Here is a 16,155-nt window from a genome sequence, read left to right as displayed (position 1 = left end):
GGAGGTCGAGAGGGAGAGAGGTTTAGGCAAAGATGGTTTGAAACTGTCATTGAGGAGAGTGGAGGATGGAGTAAACCAGAGGAATGGAGTAGGATTTCCCGGCCACGCTGGCCACTTGGAGGTTGGAGAGCATGAATTGAGAGAAATCAAGCTGCGTTTGATCAGGGGATACTGTGATCAGCAGAGCAGTAGGCAGCAGCAATAAAGAAGGGAGCATGGAGGAGCCCTGAAAATTGTCTTGGATTGGGGAGGCCACTCCCTCCTTGGGCGTCTCTTTGTGGTGTTTAGTGAGGAAGTACATCCCAATCCTGCAAAGATTCTGGAACTTTATTTAAAACCAAGGTAAGGTTGCCTGGGAATGAATAGACAGATTTTGATCAAATTCCTCCATGAGCACTTCCTACATGAGTGACTTAAGTTGCTTTATCTTTCTGAGCCTCAATTCTCTTATTTGTAAAAGAGGAATAAGAAAAGTTACCATGCAGGGCCTTTGTAGAAGCAAGTGAGATTACTAAGTGTGGAACATTTCGCCCAGAGCCTGGTAGGCAGCAACGGCTCTGTAAGTGGTGGCGATGGTCACTGATGCTTGAAGGCCTGCCTCTGTCTGTTGGGGAATCACTGTGCTTTCCCAGAGCTCAGGCAAATGGACCACTTGTCTCCCTGCAGGGATGGCCACCTGGCTTGGGGCCAGTGGGGAGGTGCCTAGCAGAAGGGAGGTAAGACTTCTGTTAAAGGATAATTTTCAGAAAAAAGTAAGATCATGACTCTCATACAGATATAAAAATGAACACGTGTTAAAGAGTCTATTTTATTCATATGAGTGAAGCAGGCAGATGTTATAACCTGTTCAGAGGAAAAGTCAAAATAGCACAAATTTTGAATAAAGGAATGAAACTGGTTTTTCCGTGAGGTGGGCGGGAGGAGGAGGGTAGTCAATCGAAACTCTGCTGGGTCAGATTGAGTAAGCCGGTCTGCAGTCAGCTATAATTTACAGAGTCGTAGAACAGCCCCCATAGAATCACAATCTGATAAAGAGAAAGGAAGTGCTGTAGGCAATGCATAGTTTTCCACTGAAGCACAACATTTTTCCCTCCACTTCCAGATTCCTGTGCTCCCTCTGCCAGGGCTGAAAGGAGGGTGGCCCACTTCCCGGGGTACACTATCTACTCTCAAGAGAGCCTTTTCCAGTCCTCCTCGAGCACACTGACCCTCCTTCCTCTCTTTCCATAAGTGGCACTACACATCTGGGCTGTTCCTTGACCACTCTGATTGTGGGCAGCTCCATGACAATGCTGCTTGTGATACTGAGCTGTGACTGACACCGTTTGTTCCATCATTGCCCTTTTGCATCTTGATATCCTAGGAAGCTGGCAGTCCATCTTCTCTATCTTTTGTCCTGGTCGGTTATCTGCTATTTTGTGTCTGTTTCTGTGGATGAGCAAACTGAGTCCCCACCTGGCACCCAGCAGTCTCTGAGGGAATAGTTGCTGAGGCTTTGCTAGAAATCTGCCTTTTGCAGCTCATTCTCTTCCTAGATGGAGAGCTCCTCCTGACGGCTGCTGTCTTGTGAGGGTAGCTGGGCTCGTGTTTGTTCAGCTCCCCTCGACACGTGCCACAGGACAGCTGTGACAAAGCCATAAAAATAAAAAAGGGGGTTTTCTTATTGAGAAGATGGCTTTTTATAGGAACTGTGTCACACTGTGAAGTTTCAGCTCAGCAGATCTATTTGGGCGTGCATGTGCCAGGTGTTGTTATGAGATTCAACAGGAAAACCATATAGCTAAATATGAGTCTTTAATTCTGACTCTGAGTGTCAGAAAGTTTCGTGATAGTCAGCTGAGTTTCTCCTGTGTTCAGGGGGCCTGAGGGAGGAGACAATGGGCCAAGAAGGCCCGGTAGCTTCCTTAGAAGCTCTTGTACAGGCTGGGGAGAGAAAATCTACGTCCTGTGCATAGTGACAGAATGTGCTGACTGGACTTCAAGCAGGATTTTCCCAGATTACTTAGCGGGGCTTATCCTGAGATAATGGCTGGTGTCACTGATTAAATACTTCTACTCTCTTAAGGCCTTACATTTCTTATCTCATTTGATCTATATGACAACGCTATGAGCTGTCATCATCAACTATAACTTTATGTGAAGACACTTAAGCTCAGAGTTTAAGTGAGTTGCTCAGGGTGGTGCAGAAAGTAAGGTGAGATTTGGATCTCAGTTTGTTTGCCAGTAGCATTTAAAATCCCCTATGCTTTCTTTAAGCTCCAATTTTTTTCTCAAGATGCTGACAGACAGGTGTCTAGATGGATGGGGGCACTTTCCATTAACAGCAGATCTAAAAATTGCTAAGGTGAGCTGGGTGATTTTGATGAAACCCTTTCCATGCAGGATTTCAGCATCATGACTGGTGGCTGAAATTTAGACACCATGGATATCCTGAGATCCGGGACTTCTTGATTTTGGCCAGCAGACACAATTTAGGTCACTGATGTTTTCCAGAGCCAGAGAAGGAGCTGTGACTCGATATTGGACTCAGCTGGCCTTCTTATTCCAAAGCTCTGGGTCTAAGTGATTTTTAACATGTCGGAGCTGCTGTCAGTCTTTTTTCCCTTGGGTGGCCTGCCCCTCTGGTGTGCAGCCAGCTGCCCAGATTCCATTCAGCCAAGCAAATAAGCTCCCGCAAGAGCTGGTAGAGGGGAAGAGCGGAATAATGCAATGTTCTCCTCTCTGGACCAGCTTCAGCTGAGTTGAAGAGAAGAGACTCCCGTCCCCTCAACAAAGGCAGTTTACATCCCCCTAACTTGATACGCTGAAGCCCTAATCTCCAGTGTGATGGTACTTGGAGGTGGGGCCTTTGGGAAATAGTTAGGTTTAGATGAGGTTTTTGAGGGCGGGGTCCCCATGATGAAGGGATTAGGATCCTCATAAGAAGAGGAAGGGTGGAGAGAGACCAGAGCCTTCTCTTTTTCCACCAGTGCGGACATAGGGAGAAGGCAGCCATATGCAAGCTGGGAAGTGAGCCCTCACTGGGGAACCGAATCTGTTGGTACATTGGTCTTGGACTTCCAGCCTCTAGAACTGTGAGGAATAAATGTCTGTTGTTTAAGCCACCCAGTCTGTGGTATTTTGTTATAGCAGCCTGAACTGACTAAGTAATACTTGAGTGTGTATTTCCTAAGAATATTGTTTCTTATGTAGCCAAAGTAAAGTTATCAATTTCATACATTTACTTTGATACAGTAGTTTAATCTGTCTGCTTTCTAGTTTTAATTGATCTGTTTTTTATGGCTTTTTTTTTTTTTAATCCTAACAGAAAATCCAGTTCAGCAGCAGGTATCACATTTAGTTTTTATGCCTCTTTAGTCTCTAACCTGGAATATTTCCATAGCCTTTGTCTTTTAAGGCACTGACATTTTTGAAGAATAAAGTTCTTCTTTTAAAAAAAAAATATTTGGGGTTTGTCTGATGCTTGCTTAATATTAAATACAGTTTATGCATTTTTGGCTGCAAAACTACATAAATGATGCTGTGTCTTCCTAAGGGCATCACATCAGGAGGCAGCCACTGTCCATCTGCCCCTCAGCTGATTTTAATTTTCCTCACCTATAGGGGCTGTTATCCTATTTCTCCACTGTATGATTACTATTTTTCCCCTGTGGTCTCTGGGTGAACACTTGAATACTGTGCCATTATTCTTCTCCTCATCAAAATTTCCTCCTATGTTTAACATTCATTGATCACTTTTGCCTGAACCATCTTTACTATGATGGTTGCAAAATGATAGTCTTTTAATGCCAGCTTTCCCTCCTCTGCATCATCCAGTTGGCACTCAGAATTCTCCTATAAGCAAGAGCCCTCCCTTCTCCTCCTCCATTTATTTCTTCCCTCCCTCCTTCCTCTCTTTCTTCCTTCCTGCTTCCCTCCATTTCTTTATTTCTTATTGGTAAGAACTCATGGATTCCTATTTTTCCAATGGTTTATTATTCATTACTGTTCTGAATTACTTTGGTGTTCAAATTGTCCCAGAGCTGGCCAGTGGGAGATCGTTCAAGCTGGCTTTTGTTTCCCCATAGCATGCATGCCCTCATTGTTTGTTCTTTTTTAGCACCTATACTTTCTGGCATAACAAGATGTTCCAGTTCATTTTGTACCTATTTGTTGGGCTTTTTACTTTTCATCTTTATTGATTTAATTCTGAATGTACACACAAAGTATTCCGGATCAGAGACAGATTTCTTATTTAAATACCCTACAGTAAATAACGAATGCATTAGTCCCTGTTTACTCAAGTCCTGACTCCTGAGGCAGTGCAGTGAGAGCCAGGTCAGTTATCCTCCATGAGTAGCCAGATACCCCATAGGCAATGGACAAGAAATAAGTGACTCCTCCCCACTGCTTAGGAAAGGCAGGAGGTAAGCTGTCCTCTTCCCTTCCTGAAAAGGTCCCTTCTTACTCCAGCCCTTTGGTATATAAATAAACTCACCTAGAGATGTGTCTAAGTTCTGGGCCTCTTTCCTCCTGCTCCAGTCTTCCTGGCCTCCTGGAATATCTCCCTATTAAACTAGAGATACAGTAGTCTGGGCTATAATCATTGGCTTCTTGGGAAGATTTGAAAAGTTTTATTATGTTTGACTCAGAGCAGAGGAGTTAACTAGACAAATAGCTACAGACTTTATTCTCATGATCTCTGAAGCATCTCAGGAGTCTAGGGCCTTTTGCAGGGCACTGAGAGATCCAGGGAAGTTTTATTTCCTCATACCCTCCTACCCTAGCTCTAGGATACATCATTTGTTCCAAGGACTAAAAAATGGCATTAGAAACCATGATCTGGGCACTAGGTGTGTTCATGCCTGTTGAGGTGTCTTAGTTTCTTTCAGCAGGTAGAGCTAGGATATATATGCATGTACACACACACACATCCACCTATACATACACAATACATGAACACATGTATTCATTTGTTTACACATACAAATACATATACCTGTGTGTATGTCTGTACACATCTACATAGACATGCAAATATCCCAATTCTAGAAGTGGTAGACTCAAACTGATACCTTCAAATTCAGTCTATCCACATAGACGTCTTCCTTGACTTGCCCATTTGTATTCCTCTTCTTTCACGGTGAGAATCCTGCTTCTAAAAACATCAGTACATTTATTTGCCCAAATCTGTAGTACATCTAAAATAATTTGAAAATTGCTTTGCATATCGCTACATGAAACAAACCTACTGAAGAGAGTTCAGGATTTTTTTGGCAGTTCTCCTGTCCAACCCAAGATGGAGCTTATAAAGTCAAATAATGTGTACCTAAATTACCTGGATTAGTCCTTTGGTTTCTCTTTACTGAGATTATTGAATTCACTTGAAATTCAATTATAATTATTTTGTTTCAGTTTTAGGTTTTTCTTTCCCTTTCTCTTTTTAAAATATACAGAATATTATTATGCTTCCAAAACTCAAAACATCCAAAAAGGTATACTTCAGAAGTATTACTCACTCCTAAATTCCTTCCACTCTGTTCCACCATCCCCTTTTGTAGATAGCCAGCTTTATTGTTTACTGACTTATTCTTCTATGTTTCTGTCTGTAAAGATGAATAGATGTATATATGTTTTCTTAATTCCCTTTGTTTCTTACACAAATGTAGGGGATTATGAATCAATATTGTCTAGTGGGAAAACATTAGACAGACCTTGATTTGCATCCCAGCTCCATCCCTTCCTTAGTTGTGTGATCTTTGGCCAATTACCTAATTTCTTGGAGCTTCATTTTCATGCCCTGTCTGGGGCTTGGAAATATTGTGAGGAATAAATGAGAAGACGTTGTCCTGGATTGTTCTGTGAGTTTAACAAAACCACTAAGTCTTGACTCTATAGTTAAGATATGTCAGTGTCTACACACACACACACACACACACACACACACACACACACACACACAGAGGGTGTACTAGTTTCCTAGGCCTGCCATAACAAAACATCAGAGATGGGGTGGCTTAAACAACAGAGATATATTTTCTCACAGTTCTGGAGGCCAGAAGTCTAAGATCAAAGATCTAAAATCAAGGTTGGTTTCTTATAAGGGCTCTCTTCCTGGCTTGTGGATGGCTGCCTCTCTGTGTCTTCACATGGCCTTTCCTCTGTGCACATGTGGAGAGAGAGAGAGATCTCTGGTGTCTCTTCCTTTTCTTATAAGGACATGAGTCTTACCAGATTAGGGTCCCATCTTTATGGCCTCATTTAACCTTAATTACTTCCCTGAAGGTCTTATCCCCAATATAATCACATTGAGGGGTTAGGGTCTCAACATATGAATTTGGGCGGGGGACACAATTCAGTCCATACCAGAGGGAAAAGAGATTTGGGAAGAAAAAAGATCAACAAATTCACAGTGTAATAACTGAAGAATGCAATTATGGTTATTATTTTCTTTTTTTTTTTTACTATATATAGATGTGTGTATTCTTTCCTTACATTTTCCAAGTTTATGCAGTGAGCATTTCTTACTTTATGACTGGAAAGGTTACTTTAAACAGGTTTCTAAAACAGTAACATTCCATTTCCCTGGGGTAGCCTTTTCCTGGCAGGTGTTCCTCAGGGCTCTGTTGCTCTGGCAATGACTTAACGCTCTTCATCATGAGGCCCCTGGGATCGCTGAACTCAGGTCGGACTCGGCACAAGGTCATGAATACAGGAGCATTTGAGAAGAGCTTTATTCTCTCCCAGGTCCCTTCTGCTGCAGTTGGAAGAATGGCAGACTGAGATGTTGTCCAGGCATGGCTAGTCGCCTGCTGGTGATGTCCTGTGAATAAGGCACCTGAGGCCTGGAGAGGGGAAGTGACCCACCTGAGACCACAGAGTGAGGTGGATGCAGAGCAGGCCCCAATTCCCCGAGCAGTTTTGAGGCATTCTTTTTTTTTTTGAGGAAATCTTTGAATCTCACATAAAGGGCCACTAGAATTACCGTGGTGAGTTCAGAGCCAAGTCCATTTAAGGTTGAGGTGTGCTTTGCTGTCTTTCCCATTACCCCACCAGATCCCAGCTGCAGCCACTTTGTGTTCCTCCTCTCTGGGTAAAACCAGCATTTATCTTCCCCTCTTCCCAGTTTCATGGATTCTTCTTTATAGCCTCAAGTAGCTCCAGTGAATGACCATTTCCCCACTGTGTACGGTGAGAACTGAGGATGGCCCAGATCCTGATAGTGGGCTGGCTTATTGAAATTTCTCATTTAATGAATTTGAATGCAGCCCTGTGGGAACAGAAAGAACATTCTGGTAGGAGCTGATCTGTGGACTCTGGTCCTGGCTCTGCCTCAAACTCAACCTTGAAGCCATAGACAAGTCTGTCTTCTCTCTGGACCTCAGTTTACCCATCTGAAAATAATGGATTTGGATTCAGTCCCTTGAGGATCTTCCAGCTGTGACATGCTACAACTCAGACAAGAAGCAAAATTCTCATGACACTTCCATATGCCTCATCCAGTGCTTTCTTTGACATCTTTCTCCCAAGAGCCGTGGGTGTCCCACCTTACCCTCTTTGTGTGAGGCAGTGCAGTGTGTAGATTAGAAGTGTGGACTCTGGAGCCAGGCAAAAGGGCTCCAATTCAGACTTCCCGACTTACTAGGCATATGGCTTGAGCAAGTTACTTGGCATCTCTGAATCTATATCCTTGTTTATAAAATGGACATATTAATATCTACCTCCTAGGGCTGTTGTGAAGATGAACTGAGATAATATACGAGAGCAGCTGGGTTGTAGTCAACATCAATAAATGACATCTGTTGTTATTATTGTTCTCCTTTATTGTAAAGGAGAAAACTTTGATCTCTCTTGGGATTTCTGAGCACAGTGAAGCCACAGATCCTGGGAAAGTCTCAGGGTGCCAGAAGTTGCTGCCACTGGCCTCCTGCTTCGTATACTGAGAAAATTGCTGAAGAGGGGCTGTGGCAAGAGGAGATATTTTTAAAAATCTCAGTTCTCTCTCATGAGTATGTAGAAATCATAATAAATGAGTATGGGCAGGCCAGCCTGGCAGCCAGGACTGCGGGGAGGAGAGGAGCTGTGGCTGGTTCCCCAGCAGGTCACATGTGAGCATCTCCCCAGCCTGATGAGGGCCTTGTGTTTAAAGATGCATGTTTTTGTGTATACCACGGCCTCTCCATGCAAACCGACTGCTTTATATGGTGCTCAACCACAGACACAGCCACCTGTTCCAATGCTGCAGAAACCACTGGCTGTGTTGGACTCATGAGAGGTCGCATGTCTGTCTCCATCATGGCGTGTAAATACTGCATACCGGACTTCGTAGGTGATTGAAGGGATTTCCAGAGATCCTTTTCGTTATATGAGATTCTGACTTTAAACCTCACACTCCTGACCCCCCCACATGGTGTGACTACAAGAAACTAGATGCGGAGCCATTTTCACTGTACCCTCGGCCCACTAATCTCAAAGTCTGGGTAGAACTCCTTCTGCTCTATGACTGATCGATTGTGACAGAATGGCCTTTCAGGTCCACACAGTTCTGGCTGGCATCTTTGCCACCTTCTCACTGAGGTTAAGGGCGGCCCCCAAACTCAGAAGCCTTGTGGGCCTCTGGGGCCTTGGGTGGTACCTATGATGTATCAGTTATTACCACAAGCCAGTGTTTACATGGAAATGTCCAAGTGACAGCTTGTCTGTTTCTCCCTGCAGTTGGTCACCACAGAAGGGCGCTTCCTCAAAGACAGTTTGTACAATGAAGGCATCCTAATTGTGTGGGACCCATCTGTTTACCATTCAGATATCCCAAAGGTAAGTGGGTGTCTGTGGGGAAAAAGGGATTGAGTTTCCTGTTTGCCTACAGGTTTTCCTGAGTTCCTGGGTTTTAAAGTCCTGGCTGACCTGGGCCATCCCTGAGGACTGGCTATTTCAGTTTTAGAGCACCCACTTTGTCTGGACTATCAGTACAGAAGTGTTCCTGTCCTATACCAGTGCCCTCCATGCCCCACCCCACACTGCTGCGCATCGTCTCCTAATTGTGGTATGTTTCAGGAGTAATAGTGGCTGGATTTCTCACCACCTGGGATGGACTGTGTTCATTTAATACAATTATTCCTGATGAGCATCAGCAGGAATAGACAGTGGTGACTACTATTCCTATAAATAATATTACCACACTTGGCCCACACTTCCAGTTTCCAGAATTCTTCTCATTTCAGTCATACCATGAGGAAGTAGATAGAAGCATGGTTGTTCCCATTTTACAGATGAGGAAACTGGAATGTGGAGAGGGCGAGTCACCTGTCCCAGGACTTGATTTACTGAGCAGAGGGCCAGGTCTGCACTAGCTGCTCTTTCAGGGAAGGAGTCTCGGGCCTGCTGGATCCCCGGCCTCTCTGGAATGGCCCTTTCACTGTTTGTCATGCATGTCACTTGGCCTCTCCCTGATATGGGCTGCAGTGACCACCGGAGAATGGCTTTAGGGAGGAAGGACAGAGAGCACTGTTCTTGGGACACTTAATTATTAAGTTGGACACACCGATAGCTGACAGGCTCTGGTGATCCCTCGCACCCTCACTACCTCAGTTTCCATAGTTTTCCCTGACCCCACTTAGAACTGAAATTTGTCCGGATCAGGCTAAGTACTCTGAGCCCACAGCCGTGCCCCAGTTCTCACCCCTTGAAAAGTGACAGGTGGGGTTAGATGGTGCAGGGGCGCCTTTCAGCTCTGACACCATTCCCGCACTCTATGATCACGAAGCCTGAGCTGTTCCAGGGACATCAAGCCCAAAATTCCCTGTGAGCACAGGCTACATGCTGGGTCCCCTCTGCCACCAGTGAGAGCTGTGATATGGAAGAGAGGCCTGAAATCTGCTCCAAGGAAGAGGCTGCTCCTTAGGATCCTGCCTTGGTCCTCCCCCACCCCCAGGTCTTCAGACGAGGATGGCTGCCTGGGGGCAGCAGTGGCGCTGGCTCACTTCTCTCCTTGAGGAGACCGTTTCCTTCTTTTTCAGTGGTACAAGAATCCCGACTACAGTTTCTTTGATAACTACAAGAGCTATCGTAAGCTGCATCCTGATCAGCCCTTTTACATCCTCAAGCCCCAGATGCCTTGGGAGCTGTGGGACATCATTCAAGAAATCTCCCCAGAGGAGATTCAGCCCAACCCCCCATCCTCCGGGATGCTTGGTGAGTCCATGTCTGGGAAAAGACCTCTGGTGTTTGTTTCTAGAAGAGATTAGCTTTCTTCTGGGGTCTCCATTCATTTGTTCACCAAACAATAGCTAGGTTTTTCCCTGTGTTTGTACACTGTGCCAAGTTCTAGCTAAGATTCAGAGATCAATAAGATAGAATTCTCGCGGCTGGCCTGGTGGCGCATGTTAAGTAGCGGTTAAGTGCACACGTTCCGCTTCTCGGCAACCCGGGGTTTGCCGGCCCGGATCCCAGGTGCGGACATGGCACCGCTTGGCAAAAAGCCATGCTGTGGTAGGCGTCCCACATATAAAGCAGAGGAAGATGGGCACGGTTGTTAGCTCAGGGCCAATCTTCCTCAGAAAAAAGGGGAGGATTGGCAGTAGTTAGTTCAGAGCTAATCTTCCTCAAAAAAAAGAATTCTCTTTTAGGGTGTGCAGTGGGGGAGTTTAGTCAGGTGTCTAAGGTAACATTAAATTTGTGCAAGGAGGGAGTGACCACCCGGTGCCACAGGAGAGAGGACCCCTTCTAGGTGGACAGTCTGAGAGCTTCATGGAGGAGTAGCATGGGGGAGGGGCAGATCTGATGGGTGGAGATGGAGTAAAAGGAAGCAGAGACAGGAGAGGAGGTGGGCAAACAGGAGGAGCAGGGCTGGGATTCAGATGAGGCCAGCGAGGCACTTGCCTCAGGTGCACAATTTGAGGGGATGCCAAAAAATTCAGTAACAGGATAAATAATATCTTAATACACTATCTTTTAAAAAAATCACAATTAATTCAAAATTTTGTGATGAATGAAATATCAAAATTTTAAATAAAGATAGAGTCAGTAATAACATCATGCTGAGCCATGTTGGAATCTGAGGAAAAAGGAAGAATTAATAATACTTTGCTCAAAATTTCAAAAATTTGTTTAACCTAGTGAACAGCCTGGTGGCAGCTCTGAGAGAAGGATGGGGGGTGAAGCTTTACAGGGTGTGGGGGTCATGAATGGAGCTGTGGGAGCTGATGTGGGGTGGGCTGGGGTCAGAGTGCAGAGGGTCCCGAATGTTGGCTACAGAGTCTTCTTGGACTTTCTCCACACTTCTTGGCCCTCACAGTCTGTCTGCCCTTACCTCCCTTTCACTTTGAGTTTGGCTGGACCCTGGGCAATTTCCACGAGACTCCAGGCTCCTTATGTGCATGAGAAGGGCAGTGCCTTCCTCTGGGCCCCTGCAGGGCACCACCTGCCCACTGGATGGTCCCAGCCACTCACCGTTGTGTAACTTGCCTGCTCCGCTGCTAGACCGCCGGCTCCTTCAGGGTGGGGACTGTGCTGGATGACTCCTTGTGGGTCTGGCACAGGATAGCCCTGTGCTTAAGTGTTCCTTGAGTCAATGAACAGACAAGTGTTTAATATCAGAGGCACTCCTTATAGAAAGAGGCGGGGGCTCTTTCAATATCACATCTTCTTTGTACCTTTCTCTTCAGTTTTTGGATGGGTGCGTTTGGGGCTCTTTCTGGTGCCCTTCGGAACAGAGGTAGATGGGAGAACATCCTGGGTAACACTCTCCCATTGCTCTATTGCCCGCCTTGCCCATGCTCTTCCCTCCACCACCAATCCTCCCCACTTGCCCATCCCTCATGGCCACAGCCCCTGCCAGGCCCACACCAGTGCTTCCGGGAGGTTTACCTGAGCCCGCTCCCTCCCACAATTTCTGGAAGCACTTCTGATAGCCTTCATCAGTTAGTTGCAGAGGTGTCTTTTCTCCCCCATTGGACCAGGGGCAGCCAGAGGGCAGAGGCAGGGCTTTTCCCATATCCGATTCTTCTGGGACAAAGTTGCTGCTAGCAGTTTACAGTGTTGCTGTCAGAGAGAAGTGCTCGTTCATAAAGATTCCCTATATTTATGGTTGATAAAAGGGGTGTTAGAGCCGTGATCTTATTGCATCCTAACAGTGGCCTACGAGGTAGGAGGAGTGGGCACATCACCTCTTGGGGCATATGAAGAACCTGAGGCCCAGAGAGGGATGTGTCCTGCACAAAATGACTGAGCCAATTGGGGACGAGTGTGGGTGGTGGCAGGAGTCTTCTGTGCTGCCTCCCCGAGAGCACCAACCTGGCCACACCATTGGTAACTGAAATTGTTGTCTCTTGCCTGAATGAGCAGTATCCATCAATACAGACTATGGCATCTCCTGTTCCAACCTTCCCTCCTCCCAGCTGAAGGAAGAGCAGTCTTCCCTCCCCACAGCTTAGCGCCATCTGAGAGCCTCCTCCAGCGTATAAAAGTGCTAGAAAGCACTATCTACATGTGATGGTCTGTCTCTTCAGTCACCTTGGCCTCTCTCGTCATATAGCTTATTGACATTGATAAATTCATTGACTGTTTGATGGAGCCCTTCAGTCTGCTGGTGTCAGGGAGGACCTGCCGTGCACCAGGCCCTGGCCTACATGCTGGGGATACAAAAGTGTGTAGCTTGCAATGGCCCTGCACCCTGAGGACCAGCCTGCTAGATTGGCTTACCCGAAGAACTCAGAGTGGGAGTCACAGTAATAAATAGGAACTCCAGATAGACATCTCCCCAAACTGGAGGTCATGTGCTGTGGCTCACTAGGCAGAACTGTGGAGTCCTGGGGTGGGTTATTGGGCAGGACTCACCTCTGCTCCTCTCTCCAGGCATCATCATCATGATGACGCTGTGTGACCAGGTGGATATTTACGAGTTCCTCCCATCCAAGCGCAAGACTGACGTGTGCTACTACTACCAGAAGTACTTTGACACCGCCTGCACAATGGGTGCCTACCACCCACTCCTCTTTGAGAAGAATATGGTGAAGCACCTCAACCAGGGCACAGATGAGGACATTTACCTGTTTGGAAAAGCCACACTGCCTGGCTTCCGGAGTATTCGTTGCTGAGCAGGGGCTCCCTGGCCAGGTCCCCTCACCCTTCTCCACTGAGCGTTTTACAGCCGGTCTCTTGGCCACGCTAGGCCTGGGAAGACCATATTCCTACACAATTTCAGCCTGTACTTTAGGCCTTGTGTCAGCAAGAGCCTAGGGGCTTCAGGAGCCAGGGGTCAAGGGACCAGGTCCAGCCTGCCCTATAGCTGCAGTACGTGAGCCCAAAGCCTCCTGCACCCACATGTACACACACACCTAGTCCTCCCCTCCGCCCACACAGGTAAACGCAAGATCCACCTTTCGCACCAGGGCTTCCAAAGCTGAGCTGCTTTCCCCATCTGAATGATGTTATCCTCGCACACCAGCACCCTATACTGCTTGAAATCTGCCCTAGACATTGATTTCATATTTTAAAGAAATTCTCCCAGATTATGATCGTGCCTGGTACAGGGTGGCTCTGGGAAGCAAGTAAGTGGTATGGGGCATAGGAAGCATTCTTGATTTCTCCAGAACACAGTTGCTCCCCAGGTCCATGCCCTGGGAGAGGCGATGTTTCTCTCGCTCTGGCTGTTTTGGTTGGTCCCTAGCCTGTGTGCTAAGGAGCAAAGAGTCTTGATGAACTCTGAACGCTCCCCGTATGGAGATGAGAGGTACAGAAAGGTACAGGCTCCATCCTCAAGTTGTACACAGTTCAGTGGGAGAGACAGCGAGGTAAGCTTTGGTGTGCTCAGGGCGCTGGGGACTTGTAGAGAGACTGACTGGCTGTGCTGTCTGTCTGCACTCTCAGGATGGGCCACACACTTACTGTCTCTGTGGGTCATAGAGGGCTTCACAGAGCTAGGGGCAGTGGAGTGGAGTTTAGAGGAAGCGGAGAAACATGTCAAGCAGATTTTGTCTCTGTCATTTGAGTTGTGTTTTTCTTTCTGCCTTTATTACCCATATATATTCTTGAAGATCTGCTTAAACTTACAGCCCCAACTTAATTTTTGAGGAAAACCCCTATGCGTGTCTGAGGTAGCAAGTGCAGCCCCATGACAGACACCAGGCAGACCAGATGCCAGCAGCCTGATTTCTCCAGGCTCGGCCTGGCCTGACCCTGTCCTTCCAGCTGGGTTTACACTCTGTGTCCACCTCTTCCTTTTTAATGTCCACCCCCAAAACTCCTCCTGCCATCTTGTTTTTTCCCCCTTTAGAGAGCAGTCGGCTCCCTCCCAAATTACTTTTAAGCATTTTCTACTGTAAAAGTATCCTGACCCCATTTCTTGGACCTTCGTGGGCCTTCTCTGGAAAGTCTCTCAGGGAGTGGGCATGTGGTTCCCTAGAACTTAAAGTTGGTCCCGAAGGTCAGAACCTTAGAGATGCTAACTGATTCTCACAGGTGCATCAGATTGCCACGCCCTCCACCCCCTCACAGCAGAGGCCCTCCCGCTGTGTCTGCAAGCAGGCCTCCTGGATGGTTTGCTAAGCTCTTCCCCCTGTAAAGAATGCACTGGACTGGTCAAGCCCCTGGTGTGGAGAGGGTAAAGGACTTGCTCAAGTCCCAGAGTAATGCTGGAGGGCCAGGGCTCCTAGATGCAGGCTTCTGGACTCCTGAAGCTAACCCATGTGCTCAAGGGCCTCCAATGTTTGCGCTCCAGACCAGCCGTCTGCAAGCTGGACTTCTCATTTGCCGCCAAACCCTTGGCTTACATATGCAGTAGAAAGAGCCCTGGAGTTAGAAGCCCTGGGTTTTCAAGTTGATGTTCCTCTACTTACTAGATTTGGCACCGTGGGCAAGTTCGCCTCTCTGAGCCTCTGTTTCCACATCTGTAAAATGGGAGTGATGAGTCTACCTCTCAGGGCTGTCATGAGGGTTCCGTGCAACAGCCATCCTGGTTCTGCACCTGGCTCATGGCAGGTGCTCAGTACATGGTGGTGTCCTTCCTTCGTTCACTAAGGACCTGCTCTGAGCTCACACAGGGCAGGACTCTCCTTTGTGGGAGGCCAGAGAGGGGTCCCTGTCCTCAGGGAATTAACTGTCTTATTGGGAGACAACAACTACCCTGCCTGGGGCACCCAGGAAACCATCCGAGGCAGTGGAGGGTGCAGAATGGGCCCCTTTACCTCCTCCCTGCCTGCAGCTCAGGCCCGATCTGCTTGGGAATGGGCTGAGCACTCGCGCCGCTTACTGCTGCGTGAACTAATCTTTTCCACCTCTCTGGGCCCATGAATTCCTGGCTCTCTTTATGTTCTGATTTGATACATTCATTGCAATCTTTGAATCATGAACATGAGTGCAGAGGAAGGTGGCATTCCATCAGCAGAAGAGAGATGTTGGTTTGGGACCCTGAGACTACACTGGGTAGATGCTAGCTTTTAATTATGATTAATATAAGGGATCAAGTTCATTTGTGTGATTTTAATTCTGTGCTCTCTCTATATGGAAGCTCCAGTAAAATAAGAGGGGTATTGATGGGCTGGTGAGCTGTTTAATATTTGCGACAGATAATTTAAAAATTATGACTGAGAATTGCAGGAAAGCCTATCTCTCTGAAGGGATTTATCTTTAGTAGCCATCTATTCAGCCTATATCATGATATCCTCTAATCCTTCCAACAATCAAATAAGCTATCGATATTGTTTTGGAGTTGGACATCAATCTCAGAAAATTCTAAGATTCTAAGCTAATTCTGAATTACCCAAAGATTATAAACGATTTTAAAATAAATGTGTTTTTTAAAAAGCTTGTCTCTCTCTCCTTACTTGCTAATGGAATGACTGCTGATTGGCAACTCTTGTCTCCAAAGAGGACACAACTGGAATCCTGAATCCCCAGATTCTCCCCACTGGCTCCTCTGGCCTTAGCCCCGCTTCAGTTCTCATGGAGAAGGCATGCTCGCTTATATGTCAGGATAGCATCTTTGAGGTATTGACTGGTTTATTGAATTTTCTTCCTTTTGCTCTTGCTTGGACCCCAATAGCTAAGCTGCTGTGCATCCAACACCTCAGGGAAGGGATGCAGTAGGGCAGAAAGCAGAATGAAAGGAAGGTCCTTACTTTGGTTGCCAAAAGCCTAAAACCCTCAAAGGAATGATGTCCCAAGGGAATAGCCAAAATT

At 46.6% G+C, this 16,155-nt stretch overlaps 1 protein-coding gene across 7 annotated transcripts in view; it reads left to right on the top strand.

The window, feature by feature from the left end:
- Nucleotides 1-15,784, top strand: part of ST6GAL1 (ST6 beta-galactoside alpha-2,6-sialyltransferase 1) — a 112,807-nt gene extending 97,023 nt beyond the window's left edge. For all 7 annotated transcript variants that reach the window (XM_046658210.1, XM_046658211.1, XM_046658212.1 and 4 more), the window contains 3 exons: nt 8,695-8,793; nt 9,996-10,170; nt 12,832-15,784. In XM_046658210.1, coding sequence (XP_046514166.1) covers nt 8,695-8,793; nt 9,996-10,170; nt 12,832-13,073 — 516 coding nt within the window. In that variant the 3' untranslated portion in view covers nt 13,074-15,784. The remainder of the gene's footprint in view (nt 1-8,694; nt 8,794-9,995; nt 10,171-12,831) is intronic.
- The last annotated feature ends 371 nt before the right edge of the window (nt 15,785-16,155 follow it).

This window comes from Equus quagga, chromosome 4 (genome assembly GCF_021613505.1).
Source record: "Equus quagga isolate Etosha38 chromosome 4, UCLA_HA_Equagga_1.0, whole genome shotgun sequence".
In the NCBI taxonomy this organism is placed as follows: Eukaryota; Metazoa; Chordata; class Mammalia; order Perissodactyla; family Equidae; genus Equus; species Equus quagga.
Note: the sequence above shows the minus strand (reverse complement) of the source record. Positions and strands in the feature narration are given on the sequence as shown.